Here is an 18,663-nt window from a genome sequence, read left to right as displayed (position 1 = left end):
ACTTAAGAACAAGTATGAGCTTCTGCAGACTGCTGAGGACCAAGATATCGACGAGGAATATTACAACTTTTTGAAAGTGATAAAGCCCAAGAAACCTATAGGGAAAAAGAAATCCAAAGAAGAAAAAATTAGTCAAGAAACACTTGTCATGATGAACCGAAGACGACAAATGAAAAGCAAGAAAAACACTGACAGGGAGAAAATTGAGTATACTGAGTTATGCAAAGCCATTAGAAAGAGACTCAGAGAGGACTAAGAAGATTTAACACAAGAAAAGTAGAACAAGCATTAAGGGAAAACAAAGGATTTAAATCAGCAGCCATGAGCAGTAATACAGAAAGACAAATGATACTGAAACTGAAGAATAGCGATGGTGTACTTATAAACAGCAGAGAAGGCATAATTCAAATAGCAGAAGACTACTATAGAGAATTATACAAGGAGCAGGGGAATGATGCCAGCAGTGGGGAAGATGGATTGCAAAGTAGCAACACATACGACATACCCAATATTCTTCCTGATGAGGTAGAACATGCATTGAAGAAAATGAAGAATCAGAAAGCCCCGGGGGAAGATGAAGTTACTGTAGAGTTGTTAAAATTGGGAGGAAGAGACATAACACAAAAACTGGCAAGGCTCTTCACAAAGTGCATTAGAAAAGGTGTGACGCCTAAGCAGTGGAATAATGCAATCATAGTTTTGCTGCATAAGAAAGGAGATAAATCAGAAATTGGAAATTACAGACCAATTAGCTTGTTATCCCATATCTACAAGTTGTTCACAAGGGTCATTACTAACAGATTAGAAAGAATACTTGATGAGAATCAACCGAAAGAGCAAGCTGGCTTTAGGACAGGATTCTCAACTATGGATCACCTTCATGTAATATCACAGCTAATGGAGAAAGCAAATGAATATAAAACACCATTATGCCTGGCATTTGTGGATTATGAAAAGGCATTTGACTCCATACAGCATAAGACAATGTTTCGGGCACTGGAAAGACAAGGCATTGATACCCCATATATTATGATTTTGAAGAAAATATACGAGAGTGCTACCTCCTTTATTAGACTAGACAAAGACAGTAGGAAATTTAAAATTGAGAAAGGAGTTCGACAAGGAGACACAATATCTCCGAAGCTATTTACTGCTGCCCTTGAGGAAGCTTTCAGAAGATCAGACTGGTCGCAGAAAGGAGTCAATGTGAACGGAGAGTACCTAAACCATTTACGATTTGCAGATGACATTGTGGTCATAAGCCATGATCCCAAAGAATTAGAGGAAAATCTTAATCAGTTATGCACAGCTAGTAAGGATTTTTGGACTAAAGATGAATATGGCTAAAACAAAAGTAATGATGAACAAGTATGCCACAGAAAGGGAAATAATGATTGAAGGAGCAGTAATTGAAAAGGTGGAGTCATATACTTATCTCGGACAAGTTATTAGCTGTAATAATGATAAATGGCTGGAAGTAAAGAGAAGAATAAATTTTGGATGGATAGCATTCAGGAAATATAGTCACATACTGAAGAGCAATATCCCAGTTTGTCTGAAACGTAAAATAATGAACCAATGTATACTCCCCACCATGACTTATGGAAGTGAAACTTGGGCACTCACCAAAAGAATGGAAGAGAAGCTGAGAACTACACAGTGAAGAATGGAACGAATCATATTGGGAATCGGACTGTTAGATAAGAAGAGAAACACATGGATTAGGCAACAAACTCAAGTAAAGGACATTCTTATCAAAACTAAAGAACTAAAATGGTCTTGGGCAGGACACATAGCTCGAAGACATGATGACAGATGGACTAAGAAAATAACAGAATGGTATCCAAGAGGAGCTAGAAGAAAACCTGGAAGACAAAGGCGGATATGGATAGATGAAATTCATGAGTTTGTGGGTAGTAAATGGATGTCCAGTGCTCAAAACAGAAGGAACTGGAAAGTTGCTGGAGAGGCCTTCATCCTGCAGTGGATTGAAAATGGCTGATGATGATGATGATGACCATATTTCCAAGTAGGGAAATTAGCTAAAAATTAGCTGTACATTCAGTTCGATGTATCCAATGGCAGAGTAATTTTTGTAAACAACAGGACCAATCAGAGACTAATTACTGTAGACACCCAGTTTCTTACCTCAGCTAGAGATGTAAAAAAAAGAGTATATCAATGGAATGCTAATTCCAAACAGCTACCATTCATCAAATGAATTACATTAGTTGCAAGGCAAATTTTTTGTAATTAGCACATGACACCCTTTCCTAAGGGTGTCATGTGCTAATTACACACTTAGGATAGCAAAAACTACTAAACGCTAAACTAGACAAAAATGTACAAGAACTGACAAGTGGTTTATGGAGAAATTATGTAACTTCATTTTGGCACTATAATAGGCCGGACAGTTTGATGTTGATTTAGTTTTCTGAAAACACAATAAATTCTAGGGCACCAGAAATAAATACAGGGCAAAATTAGTAAATCAGTAGGACTGAAGTAATGGCCACCAAAAGAAAAAAAATATACAGCTGAAGAAAAGTTAAAAGATTATCTTAAAAGTTAAAAGGTTAAAAGTTAAAAAGAGTTAAGAGTGGTGAAACGAAATGCAGTATTTTTTGTGAGTGTGCAATCTCAGAAGAAATTATCGACGGTTGGATGAAACAGGAAGAAAAAATTGCGTTCATTTGTAGACTCCATAGAAAATGAAGTAGGCCTCCAAAGAAGGAAAACTACACTTTGTGAAAACAGTGATTTAGACCAATGGTTATAGAAGTGGTTTCTACAGAAGCATAGTGAAGGAGTATCAATAAATGGGACCTTTACTCCATTTATCGGTACTAAATTTCATAAGTTACTTGGCAGAGATGCACATTTAAAACTTCTGACGGGTTGGCCTGGAGATGGAAGGCTACTCATGGAATATCCCAGGTTAGTCTTGTAGGTGAAGCTACATTTTGTGACATTACAGCAGCAAGGGCATTTCCTGAATTTTTGCTTTAAACTTCTCCCCGAAAAGTCACTGGATATTAAAAAGGCACCCAACAAAGTGGACATGAAAACTAACAAAGAGAAAATTGTGTTACTGTATTCAAACAAAACAGGAAATCATAAGCTAAAGCCATTGTGCATCAGCAAAAGTTGAAGTTTCCCATGTTTTAAGCTACTTACCTGTTATTTATAAAAATTGCTCCAACACTTGGATGACAAGTGATATTTTTGCTTTATGGTTTGAAAGCAAGTTTGTACTATCTGTACTGGTTGTGCAGGCAGATATGAAGTTTTCTGAGCAGTGCAGACAGGCTGCAAGAGTAGCTCATGGTGTATTGTCGATGATATATAGGAATTTTTCTAGCAGGGATAAGGAGGTGATTATTCCCTTGTATAAGGCAATGGTCAGGCCACACCTAGAGTACTGTATACAGGTCTGGAGGCCTCATTTCAAGAAGGATGTAGGGATGCTGGAACGAGTACAGAGAAGGGCAACAAGATTGGTGAATGGAACAAAGGGGTGCTATTACGAAGAAAGGCTTAAGTTTTGCAAATTACAGTGTCTGGAGACTAGGCACCAGCGAGGTGATCTGATTGAGGTGTATAAAGCCTTGAATGGTTTGAGCATGCTCAATGCTGATGGGATTCTTCCTCTTGCTCAGAAAAATCACCTGAGAGGGCATAAATTCAAATTGAGGAAAGACAGATGTAGGACAGACGTGAGGAAATTTGCCTTTAGCCAGCGGGTGGTTGGTTGGTGGAACAGACTTCCATCCCTTGTCGTGGAAGTTGATAGCCTAAATAAGTTTAAGGCTCAGCTGGACAGGTATTTCGAACGAACAGAGGGGTGAAGTGGAAGTGGTTATTTTTTATTTATTTATTTTTATTTATTTTTATTTTTTTTATTTTATTTATTTATTTATTTTTTTTTTTTTTTTTTTGGCTGATGCTGCATAAGCTTGCTTTCTTGCATCAAATGCCTCTACTAATGCTAATGCTATCAGTGAGATATCACTTGCTTTCCAAAAAAGTTGAAGAAAAGGCTCTATTACTAAAAGATCACTGCCCAGCTCGTCTTTTGGCTGATGTCCTGAAATCGAAAAATGGCAAGATCAGAGTTGTGTTTCTGCCAAGGAACACAAATATGCTAATTCAGCCCACGGATCAGGGTATTATTCAAGCCTTCAATGCCTCCTACCATGCTGAGCTACTTGCTGATGTTGTAAACTCAGAAATTCAAATTCTAGAATTTCTTAAAACATTAATACTGAAAGATATTGCATACAATATTGAATTAGCATGGAGAAAAGTAAGCTCAACAGCAACTGAAAACTGCTGGAAATATGAATTGGAAAAGACGAGATCACTAAAAATAACCGTGAATTAGCAGCATTTTCAGAACAAGAAGCAAAGGCTGCTTATAATGTACTTGGTGGCAGTATTGGAGCAAATGACCTGGCTGCCTGGATTGAGGTGGCTGTGAAAGCTCCAGATGCACAACCAATTATCCTTGTTAAAAAAAAAGTGCAGCCATTATCAACCCACTGCAGGATGGAAGCCTCCTCAACAATTCATGCTGAGGGAAATGGACCATAATCTGCCACGCTGGTCCAGTGCGGGTTGGCAGATCGACCGTATTCAGCAGTCAGGGGCTTGAACCCTGGTCTACTCAAAGAGCGTGTGCTACTGCACTCCCGCTCCTGACCACTCGGCTAGGGAGGCCCTTGTTATCCGAGGATAATTGTTTCCAGAAAATTCCACTTAAAATGGGGACCAATTTTTGTGATGTTTATTATTTAAATAAAACTAAATGCAACTAGGCATAATATTTTAAGAGTTTAAGATTCTATATCTATATAACATCGGTGTAGATACACCATAGACAACTCTTGAAGAAAAACTATGATAGTAGTGTGAAAAGCATCATTTCATCTGTATCTCATATTGTGTTCATCCTTCACAACAAGTTGCCCAAGTATTGCACTGCCTTGAATAAGTAATGCTTCACTAATAGAGAAGACTGTTACTTATTCTCGATGGGGGCCACCACCCAGATGGCACCGTTTCAAAGCTAGTTGGCTTTTCATTGATGGGTGGGCAGGTACCCTGGTATTGCAAGTGAAGAGTTACTTATTGTAGGTAGTGCAATACATGGGCAACTGTTGAGGGATGAGTAGATATGGTGTATCTACACCGATATTATTTAATAATGTTTATTATGTACTTTTACATAGTAAAAAATGAGAAAATTATTTTATTAGACATTTTTTTATTATAATATGTTACACAATGTAAGGTTAAGTAAAGTTTATTGAAGTTACACTACTTTTTGGTTGTACGAATAAAGAATTAATCCAGAGTTATTAGTGGGTTTTTTTTTGTCGAATTTTTTCAGATAAAATGGTGTCATAGCATTTAGTTATGTCTTTAACTTCACGCTTAACATTTTTTGCACGATCATGAAGAAGATTGTCCTCACAAAAAATATTGAAGTGCTTGGTCAATTTTCTCAAAAAAGAAAAAGCTTTAATTCTTTAATTTTCAAATCCTCGTAACTGCGGGGACTCGGATACCAGGGACCCCTGTAATCCATACTATTACATTAGCATCACCTGAAAAGTTAATTCATATACCAAAGTGTATCGTGTCTGTAAATTGCATACGTTTTCTAGTCGATTTGCCTGGTTTGCTGGATGAAAAAACCATCCAGCAAACCAGGCAAAAAACCTTGCCTGGTTTTTCCCCTGGTTTGCCATGGGGGAAAAAACCTTGTTATCTATACCTGAGATCGATTAACTCAGCCATGGTGTGAAAAAAGCCGATAAAAGTTTCTCGGCAAAAGTTTCTCGATAAAAGTGTGGGGAGGACAGTGACAATACTGTCCACTGTGTTACCCGTGCAGACTAAACTTGATATAATAAAGAAAATAGAACAGGGAGTAAGTAGGAGTGTATTAATGGCAGAATATAACACTGGATCGTCAACATGTTTGTGTTTTTCATGTGCAGTTAATAAAATTGCATTCTTAATCTCTCTATTTCTTATTTAGCATCATTATTTCTATATTAAATATATTGAAAACAAAAAAAACTTTCTAGAAAATGGGAAAATAGAAATAATGGCACCTTGAATCCCTGAAGTGCCGTTATTCTGAAGTCTACTGTATCATATTAGCATATCTCCTTTACATTTTTATTTTATCATATCTCCTTTACCTCTGACACTTGCACCCTCAATTTAACAAAGACTCTTTTGTGACATCACCCCTCTCTGTTTTAATTATAAAAAAATTAATGTTTAGCTTCTTTGCTGAATTGAAAATTGTGCTCTGTTAATCTGCTAAACCCAAATTAAAAAATATTGAATGAAAATAAATAAGAGAGACCAATAATAATAAACAATTTCTTATTGTATTTTTTTTAGAATTTAAGGTTACTGATCTCCAGATTGAAGCACAGATGCTGATGTGGCATTTGGCAGACACGACATAAACATCTTTATTTTTGTTAGCTGTTCATGTTTATCCAGCAAAATCAAAACTCTACAACAAGATTTAGATATCTGTCACTGGTGTCCATGTGGAATGGAAATTGCCTAGACAAAAGATAGATGCTTTTGCTTGCTTGGCAGCTATTGCTATTATTAGCTATATGGTGCAAGGAAGCCTGAGGCTTATGCTGCACCAGCTAAAAAAAAAAAATTCCCGAGTTGCCCTGAGAGAGAGAGAGAGAGAGAGAGTCAAAAGTAGAAGGGAATCCCAAGGAAGAGAAGAATGATGATACTGAGCTCAGGACCCTGGGTGTGCCAAGCCCATACTCACCAGATGTGAGCCCCTGGGTGGGTTAAATCTATTAAATGCTAAACAAAAAATTAATGTCTCATAATTCATAGTACAGGCAACCCCAATAACATGGTACTTGTACAACACGGTTTCGCTCTAACACGATTGATAAATTGCAGCAATTCTCACACAACATGGTACTTCTACAAGGTTTCGCTCTAACACGGTTTGAGAATTACTGGAAATCTCACATAACACAGTATTTTTGAGATTCTGTGCTGGGAAAACCCTGCTATTATGTTAGTTGTAATTTTCAATGTTTCCATTCCTTTTTGTGAATCCCGGCTGTTGACTCGCTAGTTGTTATCGCCTTCATGGTATTTTTCTAAAGCACATTTTCTGGAGATCACTACCATAAAACAATAAAAACAATTTGCGGTTTCTGGTTTATTGGTCTTTTCTGTTACTGTACAGTAATCAATTATAAACGTGTAGTAAACACAATCTTCTTGCATTTGCTATAGTACTGATAGCTGGAATTCTGTGGGTTTTCACATTATGGTGAAATGTGTTTCCCCTTCCATGAAATATTCAATCATATAAAAAACATAAATAAATTTTCAGAAACTCATTACTCCGTATCATGTTTGTTGCAACTTGTGTGTGGCGTGTTCTTTGTTATTGACTGCTTATCACTTTTAAGTAGGGGTCCACTATATTTTGTTAGGAGATCCCTGGGTTAGGTTCTGTGCTATTGAACTTGTGTTTGTTTGAGACCGTAAAAAATTGTGACTTTGAAGCGTGCAGTTGTGACTTTTAAAGAGAGTAGAAGGTACACAAAATCTAGATGCTGCAGAAGAGATTGTGCTTAGCAACGATGAAGAGGAAGAAAATTAAATGAACATACATTGACTGACATTGACATAACATACATTGACTGACATTGACATAACATACATTGACCGACAATGAACGTACATTGACTGACAGATTGAGGAAAGACAGATGTACGATAGATGTGCAGAAATTTGCCTTTAGCCAGTGGGTAGTTGGTTGGTGGAACAGACTTCCATCCCTTGTTGTGGAAGTTGATAGCCTAAATAAATTTAAGGCTCAGCTGGACAAGATTTTCTGAACGAACGGAGGGATCAAATGGAAGTGTTTTTTTTTTTTTTTTTTTTTGGCTGATGCTGCATAAGCTTGCTTTCTTGCATCATATGCCTCTACTAATGCTAACATATAAGTATCACAGTTTGTAAGGTAAGACTTTTGTTCAGTTGTTACTATTTAAGTTACTACTATTATAAAAATAAAGTTAAAATATTAAGTTATTACTACTATAAAAATTAAGTTAAAATATTAAGTTATTACTACTATAAAAATTAAGTTTCCAATAGCTATTAAAAAAAAAAAAAAAGTTATTTTTGTTAGCTTTTGGAACATAACCCTCCTTTTTGTACTGGCTCTTAGTCCCCGTATAACACAGTTTCACATTACACGAGATTTTGTAGGAACCAAACTACCATGTTATAAGAGGGTTACCTGTATATCAAAACGAAAACAGAAAATATTATATAACCAGTTAAAGAATACTGGTGAACAAAGGTGCACAGGAGGATCTGATTCATTTACAAATTTAAAAAAGCAACAGAAAAATTTTAAAAAGTTGCACCTATCAGATTCCATATTAGAAAAGGAAGGTTAAGTATCACTTAACTTACTTAAAGGTTATTTATCATTTTCTTTTACATAGGTTTAACCTTGTTAACCTGTGAAAGTTGACAACATTAAGAGATGCACAACAAAAACCAGAGGGCATCCAGTTTGACATACCAGCTCTAGACTTTTAATCATTCAGGTGTTTTAAAAGGTTATCCCCCAACCCTTCTGTACTAGTTGTATATTAAATCCAAATATTTCCTTCAACTATTTGTCTCCTTAAATACTCAAAGCAGCCTTGACAGCATCTGCAAATTGTACTTCCCCTGTTGATGTGCACTCCCATTACTATAAAAATTTTATCTTCCAATTACTGTGAACCATGCAGAAAATATTCCACTCAGCAATTTTTACATAATTTCTCCTTGACTGACAAGGCTTGCAGGACATATTTTTTCTTATGATGTCCAGTCAAAATTCCAGATATCATCAACCTCCCAATCATTTCCAACATTTTCTTAACATTATAATTTCTAATGAAATCTAAAGGTTGCATAGCTCTATTACTATTATCAGCCATATGGTGCAAGAACCAGAAAAATTTCTCTGTCATATCCAGAAGAACTTAACTGATTTGTGATATCTTATATCTATCTTACTGCTAGCAGATGTACTCTGCTTCTCTTTTCATCCTTCTTACACAGTATGTGGTCATTTCCTTTCTTTAACAAGAAAATCCAGCACAGTGGTTGTCATATCAGCTATTTTATCTCAATTCTTAATTGCAAAACAGTCACTTTCCAAAGGACTGGCCTTAAGCACACACCAGACTCCTCTGACCCCTATGCTTACACTAACTTATTTCTCTCAAAGTCTTTTCCTTAACTGCCTGATCTTATCCATTAAAATAACAAATATCTGCCATTTAATTTTGGTTCATCATGACTACATTTAATGTATGAGAAAGAGCCCTTGGTGGTTTCCTCTACATTAATATATCTAGTAAAATACAGAATTACAAGTTGTAACTATGGAAAGTAGCTAATGTGTCATCACACGTCTGACTCACTACTCTAGTCCTTACAATTATCTAATTTTAAGCAAGAAAATAATTAAAAATTTTTTTACTCCAATTTATAATAACTCATAGGAGGTACACTGTGATGATCACTTATAAATGCTGTTTATGAGAGTAATCTCTTATATCAACATTATCAGGTGTAAATAAATGAAGAAAAATTAAAAGTAGTAACTCAAACATTATTAAGTCACAAAAAGGAGATGCTTACCAAAAATTCTCACCATCAGAAATCTAACTTAACCTAACTTTTGAATAAATTTAAAAAATAAGCATTTATCAGAAATGTGAAATTTATATTGCTTTTTAATACATAAAAAATAAGTAATCAAATTCACATAAAAATTCATATATATTAAATTTAATACTCTTTATTTATACTTGGCTAAATCAAAAATGAGTTTGCATTTTGGATACAAAATATATAAGAGAATATACAGAAAGCACTACTTACCAAAGAGACCCAAACTATCAGATTTTGGTTTTGGAAACTTAACCAGATTTCCTCGATAATTAATAAAAATTTTCCAACTTTCAGGAAATGAAAATAAATTCTCTTTAATTTTTTCAACTGTCAATTCACTATTAGGTTTATAAAATGAATAATATTCAGACTCATTAGTTACTTCCTCATTATACTTCAGTTTTGTTACAGGAACAAATTCGTTTCCTAAATTATTGTTAGTAATCACAGAGTAACTTTGTTCATATAAGGTGTCTGCAATTTCTACACAATTATCACTCATATCCTCTTCATTTAAATGTTCAAAAGTATTACTGAAAGAAGTATCTATCTTCTCATTATCCCTGCTGCTTTTTTTCTGTTCATCAGTCTTTCTTAAGAATTTCTTTAGATTATGACTGTACAATTTTCTAAATTCAACAAAGCCTAATTTTTTTAGTTTTCTTACATCTTCTTCAGTCTCTGATAGAGGATTAATCACAGCACAGTAATTATGTGGACACAAAAGACCTAAACGAATGGAAGGCCAATTAGAATATAGAGATCCATAGAAGCTATCAAAATGCTGCAGTGCAAGGTCTGTTGGCCATTTTTTTCTTCTCAAATCAGCCTGAAAAGCAGTATAAAGTATGCTGTGTATACATATATTAGAGCTAAAATTTAAAAATTATTTGAAATTACTTTTGAATTAAAATGACTTTATTTTATTTATTTTACTTTTTATTTATGAAAAAAGTAATTTTAATAAAAATGGAATGGAAATACTCTCTGATTGATGAACAACAGTACACAAAAACAAGTCTGCATAAGAGTTTATTATTTAAAATTAATCACTTAAAAAAAATTTATCACTTTAAAAGTTTTAACTTATCCACATTAACAGGTGCCTTCTTTCTCTAATTATATCAAGGGAACTTAGATATTACTGATTTATAAAATGGGAAAGAAAAAAAAAAAAAAAAAAAGGTCATGCTTAATTATATACCAAAAGTGCTCATTAACACTGACTAAAATCTCTGAATGTTCAGTTTGCAACAGATTATGTCAATACTTGAAGAATCCTTTTAATGTCACAAAAATGAGGATTCTGTCATGGCAATGACCCTCTAGTTATCAGAAAATAGATAATAGATACGGTAAACAGCTGATGAAATCAGTCAGGAGATTACAGAGCCAATGTTAACAAGCACATGCAAATACAATGGGCCTCACACAATCAAATTTATCTTTATTATGTACTGAAATACAAGCACTTCTTGACTGATAAACATCACTACATAAAAATAAGGCCACATAACTCATGATTTTATTACCGTACTGCTTTTGAGTTTTTTATTAGTAAAACATAAAAGGATATAAGATGTTTACAAACACAACAATTTTATAGATTGTCATATTGGGTAAGCTTAATGCTTTGTGTAAGACCAGTGGGATAAAAAAAACTATCCCCCCCCATCATGTAATAAAAAAAATCATACAATAAATCAATATATAAATACAATAAATCAATCAACCACCAAAAACAGAATTCTAAATTCTTAACCAGCTGTGCCAAAAACTTTTACAACAGTAGGTGCATATTGTCTTTTGCACACCATTTCTCCCACCACCAATCAGTTTGTGGTAGGGGATACAGCTGTGATTTCATCAGGGAGCATTCACAGCTGTAGTCACCCAAAGGTTGTATTTCCATAGTGAACTGCTGAAAAACAGCTAAATTCACTGGTGCCTCTATACAACCTGTGACAGAACAAACTAAAGAAAACATGGTTAAAGAAATTAACCTATAACCAGGTGTGCAAGTGATTTTCTTTTCCACACACTTGCTAATAGGATAAAAAGTTACCCCATTTATAAACACCAGAAAGAAATAACTCAAAGATTCAAAGCAAAGGTGGATGCCACCTTTGTTTTCAGTCTTTTCTGAACACAACTGTTAACAATTCTTTTTTTTTTTTTTTTTTTAATAAAAACAAATATTTTTAATAAAAAAATTTTAAAAACAAATATCTGCTGTACCGGGTTCAGAAGATACTACATTAGCTTACTAAATGTTTATAACATCTGCTTCTGCTGAATCCCAAGCCATATTGGAATCAGGGTAATGACCTATTGGATGCTGCCACTGGATCAACACAAACCAAGAACCAGAGCCTGCTAGTCAGTTCCCTATACAGACTACAGGCAGGTAATAAGTACTGGTTTGCAATCCTAAGGGCAAGAGTCACAAACAAGCCCTATCAGATTAAGCTTGTAATCAAACTTTGGCAGTCTAGTCCACACAGGAACTGTATGGAAAAAGTTGTTCTTGCTAGCTTCTGCATAGGACACAGTTATCTCAGGCATTCCTTTTTTATGAGGACCAATGATCCATGTGTGTGTATGTGTGTGGTTTTGAGGCAACATTTAACTATCCAGCATATCATTTTGTTCTAGTTCCCTCATTATATCATGAACACAGTTTATATTTTATATTAATTGTATAACTAAGTCCTATACACTCAGATTTTATCTGACAATGACCACATGTCAGCCATTTCTTATTTACAATCAATAACTTGTTTTCTTTCATTTAATATATATTTTTTATTAATTTTTACTTTATATTATCCATTTTTACCTATAACTATCCTTATACATTTTAACCCAGTGACCTAAATCCATAGGTCACTCTAATCTCTTTCTTAACTTTATCCTCATATGACCTAGTTTTGGTGCATTATAGCTTGTTAATAATGTGCTATTAAAGCTCAAACCAACCTAACAAAGAAACTAAGCTTGAATAGGCAACAATGACACGATTACAGCAGAAATCTGTGAGATGTTCATCCTGAGGTACAGTAGACTCTCTTCAATTTTTTTAAGGTTTGATTTTATTAATTAATGTCAACTTCTTTTTCTTTGTACATGGCAAAATTAGTTCCTGGCAAATACAACACCTGCTGTAGCTTCAGCAATACCCTCACAAGCAAACAGTGATTAATTTTAATTTAACTATTATTTAATCATACTTCCTATGTCACTTTTCTTTTTGTTGTAATACAACTGATACAGACAGTCAGTCCAGTTCATTAAAATTATTTATTATAAAATTATTTCCCTCTTTTTTTATCCTTTCTGCCTCCCATCATTCTTCCTTACACATTCTTTGTATGCAGATAGGCTCTCTTCCTTCCATTTTTTTTATTTCATTATGTTTGTTGGTAATTACTGTCATTTAGTATCATTTGAATTTTATATATGCTAATTTATTATTTTTGTAGTAGTATGATTCCATGCATTCTATTTGGCATATTTGTCACCAGTTTGGCTTAGTTGATCTGTCACAGGTTGAAATCAAAATTCACATTTTATAGTTTTGTTTTCTTTTGTTTGATTGTAGGGGGCTATTTAAAAGTACATACAGAGCACTACACTTCACTGCTAATGAGCTAGCATTTAATTGCAAAATATTGATAAATTGTATGCAAAATCCATTTCAAATTACAGATGAGCAGCCAAGGCTGAGTGCAATTACTGATCATATATCAAAAGGAGTTTATGACTTTTTTACGATACTCATAAAACCAAACAACCAACTATAATTAGGGTTACAATTATCAATACCACTGTGGAATGTAAATATTGTCTTTGCAAGGTGGTAGTAGTAGTAGTGGCACGTGATGCAAGAAAGCAAGTGTATGAGCTTATGCAGCATCAGCCAAAAAAAAAAAAAAAAAAAAAAAAACACACCATTCCCTCCAAATGCCTGTCCAGTTCCTCCTTAAATTTATTCAACCTATCAACTTCCACAACGACAGATGGAAGTTTGTTCCAGCAATTAACCACCCGCTGGCTAAAGACAAATTTCCGCTCATCTATTCTACATCTGTCCTTTCTTAATTTGAATTTATGCCCCCTTAGGTTCGTAATCTGAACAAGTGGAAGGATCCCATCAGAATTCAGCGTGCTCTACCCATTCAAGGCCTTATACACCTCAGTCAGATCGCCTCACAGATGTCTAGTCTCCAGCCGCTGCAATTTGCAGAACTTAAGCCTCTCTTGGTAAGAGGATCCCTTCATTCCCCTCACCAATCTTGTTGCCCTTCTCTGAACACGCTCAAGTAGATCTACATCCTTCCTAAAATGAGGCCTCCAGACCTGTACGCAGTACTCAAGACATAGCCTGACCATTGCCTTATACAGAGGGACAACCACCTCCTTTTCCGTGCTAGCAAAATTCCTATATATCATTGACAAAACCCCATGACCTGCCCTGGCAGCCTGTCTGTATTGCTTCGAAAACTTCATATCTGACTGCACAATTACTCCCAGGTCTTTTTCATTTTCTACCACCTTAAGTGTAGTACCACACAGTTGGTACGTTTCTCTGGGGTTACTTCTACCCATATGCAGTACTTTGCATTTGTCGAGGTTAAACTTCAGTTGCCACTTCTTAGCCCATCTGCCCAAATTATCTAGATCCTGTTGCAGTAGCACACTGCCATTACTGTCATTAACAACCCTGCCAACCTTTGTATCATCTGCAAACTTCGACACTAAGTCTGATATACCTTCATCAATATCACTGATGAAGGTGTCAAAATAACTTTGCAGTTAAATTACCACTCAGGTTAACCGTCAGTCTGACATGCCTCAGGAGGAGAATAGTACTCCATAATGAAAAGTAACCAGTATAAATTTAAAAAAAATAAAAAAGTATGCAAATAATTTTTGATAGCATCTGTTCCAAGTATTCTAAAAATCAACATTTTATTTACACATTCAGTTTATATTAATAATAAATTATTTTTAACAGAGTTCAATTGAACTCAACAATCTAAACTGAACTCTGTTCAGTTTAGATTGTTGAGTAATTGAAAAAAAATTTAGTGATACATGCAAACACAAGCTAAAAAAATAAAGATACATACAGAAATGTTATTGATAAACAGCAGTTAAAAAGTATAGGCATCACTAGGCTTACTACAGCATTGGGGGCTGGGGGAGAATGACCAAAAATATGGTATTTTCTATGGTTCCTTGAAGATGGAAAGGGGGGCAGAATATAGTTTTTTCTCCACTGACTGTTTTTGACCAACATCAGTGGTGGATTGGGAGAAAATGTGCCACACATGTTATTTTATATTTGTGAAGGACAAAGTGAATAAAGAATGATAAAAAAATTATTTTAAGATAAAGGATGGATATATTTCTTAAACAACTACAATTCAACAGAACAAAAATATCAACAAAAATTCAAAAACAAAAATATCAACAAAAATTCAAAAACAAAAATATATATATAAGTACATGTGAATTGAAAATATTCTTTCATTGATTTTTATGTAAATAACAGTGGTGCCATGAGAGAAATTGTGCCCACCAAGATATTTATTTTTTGGAATCTTTTGTTTACGAAATTTCTATTCTCATCAGTCTCAATACCTTCCACCACTTTCCTCTGTGCTTGAATGCCAAACATTTATTTCTGATTTACCAGTTGTTCTGTACAGAAAATTTTATTTGTTTAATTTTGGGTAGAAACTTTAATTTTACACCAACATTATGATGACAAGAGGTCTTTGCTAACACTAAAATTGGCGTAAAATTTTTTTGTGTATTCTCTAGTTGATTATGATTTTAGTGCCTAACTATAAATTATGATCAAGGAATGAAAACTGAAGTTTCTGGACTTGGCTTTGGGTTATATAAACTTAAAGAATCATTTTGAAAAATTACCTAATAATCTTTCCACTCCAACAACAACTTCACAAAAGTTCAGATTAAGCAAACTTGAAACCTCTGTCAAAGAGAAATAAATTAATACGTGAACTGTGTTCCAGGAGTAATAACAGGAAAGCAACAAAATTATGTGAAAGATTTAGAAAAAGTTTTATAAAAATACTATGCAATCATAATGAGAAATGCAAATCTCAGTAGTGCTGTCTAAATAACAGTCTATATAACAAAATTAAACCTAATCTTATAGCGAATGTCTCACGTGTGAATTATTATTGTGTTCAAAGGCCAACTAGCCGATTGGTCAGGAGCGAGTGAGTGCAGTAGCATACGCTCTTTGAATGGATTGTGGTTAAGCCTGTGACTGCTAAATACAATTAACATTCGTATTGATGATTTATTGTGAACTCCACTGACCTGGTGGTTGTGCCGTAGCATAAACAAGAACTAATCTCATGAGAATCCCAGTAATGGTGGATAATATCATTAGCTCGTTATCCTATAGGCAAAAGAGACATCTGCCTAGGGCCCCGATCAGAGGGGAGCCCCAAAAGCAGTTTCAAAAACTCATTACTGTTTTTTACTAATATTTTTAAGTGATTTTTATTGGAAACTGAAATTTCTACCTGCCAAGGTCAATGAACTTTACTTGAAGATTAATTTTAAAATTACGTTTTTTTTTTTTTTTTTTCAAAAATGGTTTTACCGATTTTGATAAAATTTTGTATTTAGTTCTTATGTCATATAATTTGTTTGTTTTGTTGTCACAATAAAATGAAATTGAAAATGTTCTTTATTAGTTGTTTCTTTAGATGGGGCCCCCAAATTCCATTTAGCCTTGGTCCCCATGAAGGTATAATGCATCACTGATAATATGCCAGTTAGACTACAGCTTGAAATTATTAACAGTTAACATTATTAATACTATTAAAAAATTAAAGGCAATAGCCTCAGACTGAGGAAAATTTACAGACATAAAAGTTAGCACAAATGCATCATGTCTATATGCAGTAAATTAACCAAATTATTATACTGCATCATTTCATTATATCTCATACTATTATTGCCTTCAACAATGAGTTGCCTATTCAGTTATACTTCAAATAAGTAATACTTCCCCAATAGAGAAGACTGCCATTAATTATTCTCAGTGAATCCTACCATCACCCATTTCAGGGCTATTTGGCCGCTCATCAGCAAGTGGGTAGGTACCCTGATTTGTTGACACAACAGGTTGTCAGCAGTTACACCATCAAAGTACCAACCCACCCATTGATGAAGACCCAAATTGCCCAGAAAGAGCCATCTGAGTTATTGTACCCACTGAGAATAAGTAACAATTCTCTATTTGGGAAGCATTACTTATTTGAAGTATAACCAAGTAATTGAAAGAAATTTTAGTGATACATGCAAACACAAGCTAAAAAAATAAAGATACATATAGAAATGTTATTGATAAACAGCAGTTAAAAGTATAGGCATCATTAGGCCTACTACAGCACTGGGGGCTGGGGGAAAATGACCAAAAATATGGTATTTTCTATGGTTCCTTGAAGGTGGAGACGGGGACAGAATATAGACTATGAATAGGCAAGCTGTGATGTAATGAAACAATGCCACTCTAATAACTTCAGTGAATTTACTGCATGATGCATTTGCACTTATATGTCATTATCAATACTGTCACTCATCATGCTGAAAGATAAATTTTTGGGAAATTATAAAACAAACAGCTTACAGCTGCAGTTGTGCACAACTTATAACATAAGTCTGTGTTTAGACTATGTAACAAACTAGGACTAGTCCTCCAGTCTGAACTAATTCACACTAGAGAACATTTTTCATGAAAAAAATGAAAGGGGAGAGAATGGGCAGGGCAGGGCAGGGCAGGACATGTCAAATTTGAAGTTTCTTTCAAGTGCTGAAACCATCACTGTAGGCCAGAACATTTGCCAACCAAATTCATAACTAACACACAGACCAGGCTTGTGGAATATGTACATAGTCAAGACCAATCAGGGAAGTGTGGGGGGGGATGGAATGAAGCCCATTTGGCCTAGGCCTCAATTTTCAAATAGATTTATCCTAGATTATCGGTGCTCAGTAAAAGAATAGAAAAACAATTGCTAAATAAAAAATTATTAAAATTGTGTATCTTTTCTGTGCCCTGTTTTGCTTTCACCTTCATTATTATGCTACGGACATCAAAATACCGGAAGCTCCGGTTTCTGGGAGAGCTTCCGGTTCTGCCCCTACTCCAGCGGGATTGATAAACAGTCGCCATGCGGTGACTCATCTGACGACATAATAATTTTGCCACTGCTCTCTGGACCACTGGTTGACAAGTCTAGCCCCTCCTACCGATCTTTTCTAATGTCCAGCCTGTACATTCCAGCGCATTTCCAGTTACTAATGCCTTAGGGGAGGTCCCAGGAATTTCTAAAGGCATAAAGCAGTGTTCGGGGAATTATTAAGCTTTAGTCATCAGGTAGTAATAAAAAAACTATATTATTTTGATAATGGGGGGGGGGGGATATAGTTCCTGAGCATAAAATACGGTATCTAGATCCCTCATCCCTCCAAATGGTAAATACTGTATAGCAGAGGAACTCATCCGAAACTTACCCAGTGCGTTACTTTAGAAAGGCATCGATTGTGCACCCTAATCGAACTGAACATTTCTGGACAATACTTAATCATTAATAACTGCATCTTAGCTACACCAAAAAATATCAGTGTCAAGAAAATGTGGAATCCCAAATTCCCAGCATTCCAAGCGCACCGCCTCCGACTGCGTGTGTGTGCGAGAGAGAGAGAGCGCGCGAAAAAAAAATCTGTGTGTCAAGTGATGGAAGGTTTTCCCCTCTCTCTCTTAACCCACACATTACTGCTTTTTTGGTTTATATTTACCTCAAAGCCCAACAAACAAAACATTTTACTACTATATCATAAATTAATATAATT

General features: G+C 34.9%; 1 protein-coding gene across 2 annotated transcripts in view; it reads right to left on the bottom strand.

Annotated features, from left to right (window-relative positions):
• The window catches only part of l(2)10685 (5-methylcytosine rRNA methyltransferase l(2)10685), a 47,170-nt gene extending 28,711 nt beyond the window's left edge, over positions 1 to 18,459 (bottom strand). Inside the window, exons 1-2 of one of the 2 annotated variants that reach the window (XM_090383410.1) lie at positions 18,325 to 18,459; positions 9,970 to 10,588 (exon numbers count right to left, since the gene is read on the bottom strand). In XM_090383410.1, coding sequence (XP_090239536.1) covers positions 9,970 to 10,588; positions 18,325 to 18,411 — 706 coding nt within the window. In that variant the 5' untranslated portion in view covers positions 18,412 to 18,459. Of the gene's footprint in view, positions 1 to 9,969; positions 10,589 to 17,881; positions 18,134 to 18,324 lie in introns of those variants that run through there. The other variant, XM_090383402.1, reaches the window with a different exon arrangement.
• Between the last annotated feature and the right edge of the window lie 204 nt (positions 18,460 to 18,663).

The sequence above is a fragment of the Mastigoproctus giganteus genome, chromosome 1 (genome assembly GCF_048544385.1).
Source record: "Mastigoproctus giganteus isolate SK-2022 chromosome 1, ASM4854438v1, whole genome shotgun sequence".
NCBI classification, from domain to species: Eukaryota; Metazoa; Arthropoda; class Arachnida; order Uropygi; family Thelyphonidae; genus Mastigoproctus; species Mastigoproctus giganteus.
Note: the sequence above shows the minus strand (reverse complement) of the source record. Positions and strands in the feature narration are given on the sequence as shown.